The following is a 10,425-nucleotide window of genomic DNA, read 5'->3' on the forward strand; positions in this document are numbered from 1 at the left end:
TATTGCAACAAGAAGAGTTTCTCACTGATATTCTGAAACGTCTAGATAATGATGTAGATCAAAAGGAAATCATGACAAATATCGAATCAAGCAGAAAAATCTTGACGTTACCAGAAAATATAGTTTTATATATGACTGTTAACATCATGAGATTAATACGTACAGTTCCAAATGTGTATGCCCCATGGAAAACATTCTTTCCTGATGTAACAGTTGCAGAAGGAAAGACTAACAATAAGTAAATACAGTTAGCATTTATTATTTAATGAAATATATGTATATGTGTTAGAATAATAATTTATAGTAAAAAGAAAAGTGAATCATTAATCAATAATTATAAAAACGTATAGTATTGAATTATAGTGAAGACTTTTTCTTTTCATGAAATATGTATAATAATAAATTTAAAATATCTTTTTAGAGACGATCTCTTTCTCAATAAACAAGTTTTTTGAACCGTAACTTATTTAATTTGTATATTTAATCATATTCGTAATATGAATTTAATTACTGCACAACTTGGTTTTAAGATAGAAATCATTGAAAATTATGCAATATATTAATGGTAATATATTTTTAGACTGAACATGACTAATGATTGGACACTATTGACTTCCACGAATGATATTGCTATCAGCAAATGTATTGTTGGATTGGAAAACGAAACAAATGCATTCTTCCTACGAGCTCATCCGTGCATAAATGATTATCGGAGCCCCGATCTGCCGGCTTTGCTCGTTTGTTTGATGTATCTTGATCAAATGGATGTAAGCGTTATATTTGTCAAAAATGAAAACGCAAGTTGGTATTTTAAATGTATAAGACAAGAATCCTTATTGTTATTTCAGGGACCCTTATCGTTACTAATTCGACATTCTGAACGTGCGCGCGATTACGAATTTTTTGTATCACTGCACGAAGGGCTTTTGTACTTAGCGATTAATGATGCTGCAGACCTGATAGGCGCGTACGCTAAAGCTAAAAAGAATACGGTATGAACAATAATAGATTATTCATATAAGAAATAAACATGTAAACATTGCATAAAACACTTAACATGTTATAATCATAAAAGAAAGTAAAAATATATATGAGAGAGAGAGAGAGAGAGAGAGAGAGAGAGAGAGAGAGAGAGAGAAAATCTTTTGCATCACGAATTTCTCGTTGTAGGAAAATCGTATGTCTGGGCAATGGACCGATATCTTTTGCGAATCAGCCAAATCTCTTATGATCTTCCAGCTTATGAGAATGAAGAATGCTATAGGCAATAGAGCGAATGAATCATTAAGATGCTGTCGCGGTTTACCGCTTGATTACTGTGTTCCACTAATGCGAGATATTCCCGCCATTACCAAGGAAGATATGAGCCGCGTAACAGTTAAATATATCACACCATTATTCGATCCAGAAGCATGTAAGACTATCATTGTGTGTCATAAATCTGGAATCTCAGCAATAAGCGAGGCTTTTAAAGGGTAAGTGAAATTCTTGTGACGTCTTTCTCTTTTCCTTAGTCTTAGATAATATACATAATTCTTTTTTTTTTACAGAATACATCATAATTTTAATACATACAGCAATTTTAAAGAAGCTTATTTAATACTATCTAAAAAAACGTAAAAATAAGTGAAGACTCAGCAATAATAAAGGTATAATAAATTAACAATCAAAATCTTGGAAAACATACAAGATTGTCCAAAAATAATTTACGCTCTTTTTCAATTTGAGAAAGTTATGTGATATGAATTTAATGTGAAAATACATTAATGATTTCATATTTAATATAAATGTTTAATACCATATAGAAATATTAACATTATATGTAAATAATATTAACATTATATGTAAATAATATTAATATTGCTATTTATTATTTTAATGTTTCATTCAATTTGCTTTCGTACAGACAACGAGATGTTCGAAAAATACAAAAATTTACATTTTTAAATAATTTAAATTTTATTAAAAATTTCGAATATATTAAAAAAAACGATCATTTTTAATATAGAATATCCAATACATATGTCTGTCATAGCATGGATGTAAACGTTTGATGTGTACATAAATAAAAATTCTTCGGAGGGGACGTTTTTTTCTTTTACGATTAGAAGATCAGAATGATTATTAAGAGGAAACTGTCACCGTTTCTATCTCTAACGCGGACACGCCACGTTGCTTGATAGGCAGATAAATGCCTCCGTAAATTTGAAATTCAAACATTGTAATATTTGTTGTATCTAGAGGCTCACCATCCAGAATCTCAACTCCACGGTAATAAGGTTTGAAGTCTTTCAAAGGTAAAGTCACCATGGTAAATACGTCATCTGATATTAATACCTGAAGCGAAAATTTTTGTAGAATATTTACCAAAAAAGGATTTTCCAATACAATATTTCAATATTTCATCAATAGAAAATTCAAACTAAAGATTGATACATGAAATGGAATCACTAATACGAAATAATAACGATAAATTGAAGATAAAACCGACATTCTTAAGCTTTACCGTGAAGAATTGTTCATAGCTGAAATACATATTGGAATTCTGTCCTCGATGTCTCAGAGATATTTTGTAGTGCATATTTTGCCCTTGTCCTCGGCAAGTGATTTCAATATTTCTGTATCTTGACAGATTCAAATTTGTCAATTTTCTGACGCCAGCGAAACCGGCACCATTTGGCTGTGGTTTCAGCAGCGTGAAAAAGACCGCTCTTTGAAAGAGTTGGCTCGTTTGTAGAGTTAAGGTAGCTTTGGATTTTCCTTCTGTTCTTACAGTGTCAGACATCTCCCGCCAGTCATCCACACTTTGGATATCCGTGAAATCGAATAGCATCATTTTGTCCCTAATTAAATTCAAATGCATAGATTTATGCTTTATACAGTGGATAAATTCAATTTGTAAGAGTATTATACAATTGTGCATCCATTCCAGTCGGAAAAGTTTATTTTAAACAGTCTATAATTTGCATAAAAAAAGAACTCTGTTCACAATTTCATGTGTCTTTATAAGAGCGACTCAGACCAAAAATTATGATTATTAATTGAATTGGCACTTTAACTCAACCGACAGATGTTTATTTTTATCAATATTATCACAAGAGGAAAAACTATCTAGTCATACTTATATCGCTTATTTGCTAACAATGACGTAACTTAAAAGTTATTTTTAAATTTATTGTAGAAAAAGAATGAAAACATAAAAAAGAATTTATATTCTTCTACAATTATTATATAAAAATTACATTTTAAAATTAATCTAAAAAAAGATTTTAATAATTTATAATGATTATAATGATTTATATATTTAAATAAATTTAAGATATATATAAATAAATTAATAAATTTATAGAAAATTTTTGTTTTCTGAGCTAATGTAATAAAATGTGTAGCAAATAATGTAGCAAATGTAGCGAACGATAATATCTATGATAAAATTGTAGAAACGGACTTGTAATCGATTAATAAAACAAAATCTATATAATATGTACAATTCATTGTTCTTCATCTTTTTTTAATACATTAAACATATAATTCTATTAATTATAATTTAACTGGAGTTTGATCGAAATCGCTCTTATCATAAATTAAAGTACTTGAAAAATTGAAATACAGGCATTCAAATACCGACAAGATGCATATCAAATTATGAATAGAATTTTCTAAAGTCCGATGTGAATTATAAATTGTCTAGGCGTGTAAGTAGACAAGAAGTGATACATTTTAAAATGAATTTGTCATTTTTGCAATGGAGGTTAATTCACGAAGAAAGTTATTTGTTCTCAATCATTTGTGATTTTTCTCGATGTCTACGATAATAGGAAGCTTTCGCTTTTCTAGATCCGTAATTCTGTATGCATAATTAATTTTCGAGTGTATCATACGTAATAATGATCATCACATCTCACCCTCTTGCAAAATGACAAGTCACGATAAAAACGGCGATCATTCGTAAATTCATATTTCAAGTTATATTATTTTCAACGAAGATGACACGAGTTTATAAGACGAATATAATCGAGTCAGTCACTCTTTGGTGACACGAACAATAGGTGCTGACATTTCATTGACATGCGACATGATCATGTTTGATTGCTTTTGATCACGTTGCTTGAAAGTTACTAGGATTTGTATTGACTTGTTTATGCGCCCTCAGCATTTGCGATAAAAATAGCCATTACTTCGCAAGGCGTTATAATGATAAAAAATGTTTTGGTGATAAATGATGACAAACAAGTAGGTTAAAACAAAAAAAAGTATATATTTTTAAAGTATACATAATTTTATTAATATTAATTATCTTTTACATATAAAATTATTTTTAACTTTTTGTGGCTGTGAATGACGTAAATTTGTTATCTTTAAAAATTATAAATAAAGAAAACCATAATTATCATTCTTAAAAAAATCGGATTTTGATAATGAAATTTATAATTATTTATTATTAATTTTGGCAAGCCAATGATCAATATTTAAATGAAAAGTTTTCAATTATAATAAAGATTTTTAAGAGATTACAATTTCCTATTTTCTGTAATAATACGAAAATTAAAATCCTTTATTAAACAATTAGTTTTATGAATATAATATAGGTACAAGTAGAATATTAATGAAACAGATGTCAAAAATTACATTGAAGATTTTAGTAAAAATAGATAATAAAATATGTATGTGGAAAAAATTTGTATTCATTTCTTAGGAAAGCATTCATTAACAAAAACAAAGATTGGCGTTCTCTTTGTTAAAGTATCACATAGACATGTAGAAGTATTTATTCCCTGACATTTTCTCATATTTGTATATATATGTACAAAATACAAAAATATAACAGTGATAAAAAAATGAATTTCTGATTTATCAAACAAATATTCTACTAGATATACGAAAAAAAGAACGAAACTTTAATCCTAAATTTAACTTAGATACCTCCTAAAATATCTTAGATAATGTGATTGAGAGGGTGCATAATAAAACAACCGTCCGTGATTCAAAAAGATCAATAAAATTTTGGTCAAATTTATTCGACGCGATCTTTTGCATTTTCTTATATTATTGAATATAAATCGTGTTTACATGTCACACAACGCTGAAGAGAACGTAAATCATCGTGTTCGTTGCGTGCTGCCTCTTTATTTTATTTTCTTTTTTATTTCTTTATGGAATCTCAGCCATATTAATATTACCTTTGTACTATCAAATCATAATAAGATAGAGCTTATATAACTTCGTTTATGTGAGAACACACAAATTAATTTATCAATGTGAATTAGTTTATATATTTATATGTGTTCTCAATATAATAGATAATGTGAAAAATAATTTGCTAATACTGCTTTCTAATGTAAAGCATAGAAGCATCATACATTAAGTTAGAGATTCGCTGAATAGATAAAAAAAAACATGAAAAAAATGCGTGGTAATATTTCACGCTAAATTGTTTCATATAGCATGTTTCAAATAACATATGGCTATATTTGCTAGTTTACATTCTATAAATAAAAAATAGATTTTCGATTGATATCACAAACAAAAGACGAATAATTCCATCTTTAATTTGTCACTAAAGACAATATTAAATTTACATATGTATGTATACATATTTATGTTTCATCAAGAATAGAGATATCTTTTAAATATTAATTAAAAAAAGTAAACTTTTGATCCCTACTTTCTCTCCCCATCTATAATTAATTTGCAAGATAACTGAAATCATTAAGCTTGCAATGTGTAAATGTGCATATCTTATCAAATAAAACAGGTTTAAAAAGTGAGATTAAGAAAAATCTGACCGTTTATAATTTAAGTTAATTTTCATTGATTAAATTCTTTTAAAGCAAGAACTTTGCATGTTACAACAAATATGTGTAAAAATGATCCTCCCATGCAGGTATAAATTAGTTGAATGTAAATTCCATCACTTGTGTTCGCTGTTAAATCGTTCCAACAGAAATTTTCAATCGAACTTATGAGAGAAGTTAATCGGCTTCTATATAAGCTATTGTATATATATTCTATAAACGAATTCTTTCTTGACCTAATTTCACAAAAAAATGCATGAAATATAAAACGTCTACGTGAAAACAGTATATAAATTGCAATAATCATACAAAAGCCATTTTATCGACAAATTACTGACTCTCCACGCCTCACAGAAATCAGCATTATCAGAATCATTTTTATAACGTCTCTACATTGTGTACTTATAACATTGTATTGAATATCGTAAATTGACGCTAATTAAAAAAAAGAACATTTTAATTATTTAATTTCATTCTTTTTTTTAAATGGACTTCACTTATCAAAGGGAGGATACAGGCTACAAGACAATCTGTCAACTACACTTAGTACAAATCATATATGCATTAATAGTACCGATCAATTAATATATCTATATACAAACAAATAATAAGACCTAACAGGAGCAGGAGTCCTTTCCTCCCTGCTGTTCATTAGATACTCCTTGGAGGCTGGTGCGACCTGGTTGACTCGGATTATGTTGTACACCAGATTCTGCTGCGTTTAGGTCCAATCTATACCGACAGAAAATATAATTAATATTATTCATGCATTAGTTCACAATTTATATTTTACAACGTGTGATAATTTTATTCAACATAGTTTTTATTCTAGGTGATTATAAATTACTATCAAACTCACCGCCCGTCTTGTATACTTTGGAATATTTTCTTTGCTGTTTCCAAGAAGGCTTCTTCCACATTGTGTCCCCTGTTTGAGAAATTTGAATACACGAATTCATTTACAATCATTTGAAAATTTTTATTTAAATTTTGAGATAACTAGAGATACTCACGTCTTTGCGCTAGCTTCGACAAACATTAAACCATGTTCATCAGCAAATTGTTTTGCTTCTTCATAGGTAACATCACGTTGACCTTCGAGATCACTTTTATTACCAATTAAGAATATGACCTGCACAATAGTTAATTTTTGTTATGGTTATAAAACGTATATAAAAAATAACATATATTAAAAAATTAATTTTTTTTCTTATATCATATGCAGAGGATAAATCAGTTTAATTAAACACTTGTAATCATTGTGATATGTAATATAGCAATATGCGTACAGTGCTCGGATTTGTTAAATTCCTTGTGTCTGTCAGCCAGCTACTCAGATGATTGTAAGTTGAACGACGTGTAATATCGTATACCATTAATGCTCCAGCTGCACCGCGATAATATGATCTAAGAAGAAATATTTTCTCTTTAGTACACATTTATAATTTTATATTTATTAAATACAATTATCGTCTGAAAAACAACTATTATTACCTAGTAACTGCTCTAAATCGTTCTTGCCCAGCAGTGTCCCATATTTGCAGTTTTATCTTCTGTCCTGCTACTTCTATAATCCTAGTCCCAAATTCGACGCCAATGGTATGTGGACAATCTGCCATGACTAAATTTACAAAATCATTTATACAAAAATGTATATTCTTTAACATTTTTATATAAATACAAAATATAAGATATAACACGTCAAGGAATAATCTATTTTTGGAATAAGTTAAAAAAAATCATATTTTAAATGGAAAATAGAATTAAAAAATAGTATTAGATTGTGTATAACTTAATTATCCACAAATTGTATCCTTATTTAAACAGAAAAATTAAATACCTAAGTTTCTTTAAAGATGAAGAAATTAATATTTATAATATAAATATTATAAATATTATAATATCTATCATAATATTGATCTTCATTTAATAATTTTTCTTTAAAATAGTCCTTTTTTATTATAAGTATATTAAGACAAAAGTCAGTGCACTGTTATACAACTATAAATGTTATCTGTCATGCACAACGTTGCCTGTATATACAGCATAATGTGCTATAGTCGTACAATTATATATGCATATGATTACAGTACATTCTTTAAGAATGTCACAACAAATAATGATAAATCATCAAATTAATTCAGCAAAAAAACAATTTTTCCTTACTTTACACACAATATGTATACATTTCTCTAATTATTTCTTTTATTACTTACATTTTTTTTCTGTAAACTGATGAAGCAGGCATGACTTGCCCACTCCCATATCCCCTATGATGATGTACTTAAAGATATAAGAATAATTATATGGACCGGTCGACATTTTGTACCTGCAATAAAGATTTCAAGAAAATAGTACTATATTTCTTGCAGCTATCTATTATAAATTATTCCGCAAGAGATAAAATTAAAGCTCATAATCTATGGTGAAAGTTCTTTAAATAATGTTTCCTTGTAAACTTATTGTTGAGAAATATCTATAAAATCAATTCTGCTAATCTCACACTTTATAAAATATCTCACGCTCTTTTGTTTTCATTTAGCATGAGATAAGATGATATGATTCATAAGAGTATACTAATATCAGATAAGAATTTTTTAATACATATAAATCAATAAATTTAAACAACTACACTTGTAATATAATTCAAAAATTAATAAAATCTTTAAATGATCAATTTTGATTGATAAAGAAATGTAATATTATACTCATTTATTTTTTAAAATAAATTATACAGAATACAATTTTACTGAAATTATTGTATATTATTTGAGTTTTAATATATTATTCAAAAAATTGATTTATTAATTTATTATTACATATAAATAAATATAAGATTGTATTTCTTTATCAATCAAAACTGACAATAATTTAAAGTTTTTTAAAATTAATTTTGGAATTATATTACACGAATGTAGCTTGTAATATAATTATTGTGTGTGTGTGTGTGTGTGTGTGCGCGTGTGTGTATGTGTGTGTGTGCGTGCGTGCGTGCGTGTATGTGTGTGTGTACACACACACAAAATGCTCTTTAAGAGATTATCTCTTTTAAAAATACAATTATATAAAATTCTTTAAATTAAAAAAAACATAATGTATATTTGATAGTAAATGACACACAGAAATGTTTATGAATTGAAACATCAATAATTTATGAGTAGCCTGATATAAAAATTATCCTTGTCAGAACTGACATTCGCAAATCGGGCGACATTGAATTACTCGACTCTCGAGACAGATTGAATTGAATTTGACGAGGACACAAAAAACATACGTTCATCGAAGGAAGAGCTTTCTTGAATTCCACGAACGGGGATCCGTCGAGGCAACAACAACAATACACCCGCCTACTTCCATAATTACGTTACGCCTAATTAACGCGATCTTTGCGATCGGCGAGGATACGCAAGAAAGTCTATGAGAGACAGACGTGATATGGACCTGTCGCGTTCTTGAATATTGAATCTTGAATATTCACCGAACTGATAACTGGCGTTAGGAGATAATAGAATTCTCCGATGTCAACAAAGCGCAGAGAATTACTCACACGCTTGTGAAACGGCGCCGTGTAGTGGAAGGTTGCTTGTCGTGATCGTTGGGCCGTGACCGAAGGGTGTGAACAGGGAACGTGCGGATGATGGTCCGCGGACTCGTTGCTCTTCGAACGCAAAGTTATTTTATCATCGAATCGCACAACGACCAACGATGGGGAAAAACGCTCGCCTCGAAATATCACGCACAATATGGCAGGCCGCGCTTGTCGCTAGCGACGATGGCGACGAGCGAAACGTCAAACCACCTGTCACTCGCTTTAAGTCCGTTCGTCCGTCCGTCCATTAATCTGCTGCAGCGCTATGATCTCATCGTTCGACTCGGTCGATTGATCGATTTTCGACTCGCGCCAACTTCACTCGCTGCGGCGCCACTTCTCGTGGCTCATAGACGTCATAAATCCTGATTCGTCAAAAGAATGGTCTGATCGGTCTGGTCGCGTCAGAGAGAAACCTGAGAGAGGCCATGCCGGCCTTCTTCCTGTTACCGTCGAAATCACCCGTACACTACTGCCAGTACATCCATTTTTAACTTGAGAATTACTTGATTATATACATTTTCTGATATTATCGATAAAATTGTATCGTCGAAAGTATATGTGGTTCGCTTCTGTACTAAATCCTCAGGACAGAAGTTCCGAATATTCATATAGGAAGGATTGTTTAATGGGTCTTTGAACGAAAAAATTTTAATTTTGTATCTCCTACATACATATGTAAATAAAAGTTATTGAATTTTAATAAACGAAATTGAAAATTTAAATAATTTAATGAATTTAATTTAATGAATTTTGTCTTATAATATCTTATAAAATTACGAAGTTATGTTTTTTTAGAAATTATTATTTCTTTATGCAAATTTTCAGCCTGTTTTTACCAAACATAATTATCAGTATCTACATATATCTTTTCTAAAGAAGATCTTAGCTTATTAAAAATAAATTTGTATAAAATTTTAATGTATTATTTAAATTACTTAAAAAATTTATACACATTTTTGCTAAAATCTTCTTTAAAAAATATAATTATTTTAGAGAATATATATATAACAATAGAATATATATAATTACTTTAGAGAA

The 10,425-nt window shown here is 29.0% G+C and overlaps 3 protein-coding genes across 4 annotated transcripts in view; 1 reads left to right on the plus strand and 2 right to left on the minus strand.

The window, feature by feature from the left end:
• The window catches only part of LOC108693614 (uncharacterized protein C05D11.1-like), a 7,339-nt gene extending 5,285 nt beyond the window's left edge, over positions 1–2,054 (plus strand). Inside the window, exons 10-15 of the mRNA XM_018202647.1 lie at positions 1–238; positions 581–767; positions 849–992; positions 1,171–1,475; positions 1,551–1,574; positions 2,036–2,054. Of these exons, the coding sequence (XP_018058136.1) occupies positions 1–238; positions 581–767; positions 849–992; positions 1,171–1,475; positions 1,551–1,574; positions 2,036–2,054 (917 nt within the window). The remainder of the gene's footprint in view (positions 239–580; positions 768–848; positions 993–1,170; positions 1,476–1,550; positions 1,575–2,035) is intronic.
• LOC108693692 lies at positions 2,033–4,102 on the minus strand. Its single transcript, XM_018202752.1, has 3 exons — positions 3,906–4,102; positions 2,507–2,843; positions 2,033–2,337 (listed from the first exon to the last, which is right to left on the minus strand). The coding sequence occupies exons 1-3, from the start codon at positions 3,956–3,958 to the stop codon at positions 2,125–2,127; spliced, it is 603 nt and encodes a 200-aa protein (XP_018058241.1). The 5' UTR covers positions 3,959–4,102; the 3' UTR covers positions 2,033–2,124.
• Positions 4,103–5,678: 1,576 nt separating this feature from the next.
• On the minus strand, positions 5,679–9,644 carry LOC108693624 (ras-related protein Rab-14). Of its 2 annotated transcripts, none has more exons than XM_018202659.1 (7): positions 9,070–9,242; positions 8,012–8,124; positions 7,290–7,416; positions 7,085–7,202; positions 6,809–6,927; positions 6,655–6,723; positions 5,679–6,527 (listed from the first exon to the last, which is right to left on the minus strand). In XM_018202659.1, the coding sequence occupies exons 2-7, from the start codon at positions 8,115–8,117 to the stop codon at positions 6,410–6,412; spliced, it is 657 nt and encodes a 218-aa protein (XP_018058148.1). In that variant the 5' UTR covers positions 8,118–8,124; positions 9,070–9,242; the 3' UTR covers positions 5,679–6,409. The 2 variants fall into 2 exon arrangements, with proteins under 2 accessions (XP_018058148.1, XP_018058147.1); XM_018202658.1 differs by lacking the exon at positions 9,070–9,242 and adding an exon at positions 9,343–9,644 and having other exon boundaries at positions 5,681–6,527.
• Positions 9,645–10,425: the final 781 nt, after the last annotated feature.

The sequence above is a fragment of the Atta colombica genome, unplaced genomic scaffold (genome assembly GCF_001594045.1).
Source record: "Atta colombica isolate Treedump-2 unplaced genomic scaffold, Acol1.0 scaffold96, whole genome shotgun sequence".
Lineage (NCBI taxonomy): Eukaryota > Metazoa > Arthropoda > Insecta > Hymenoptera > Formicidae > Atta > Atta colombica.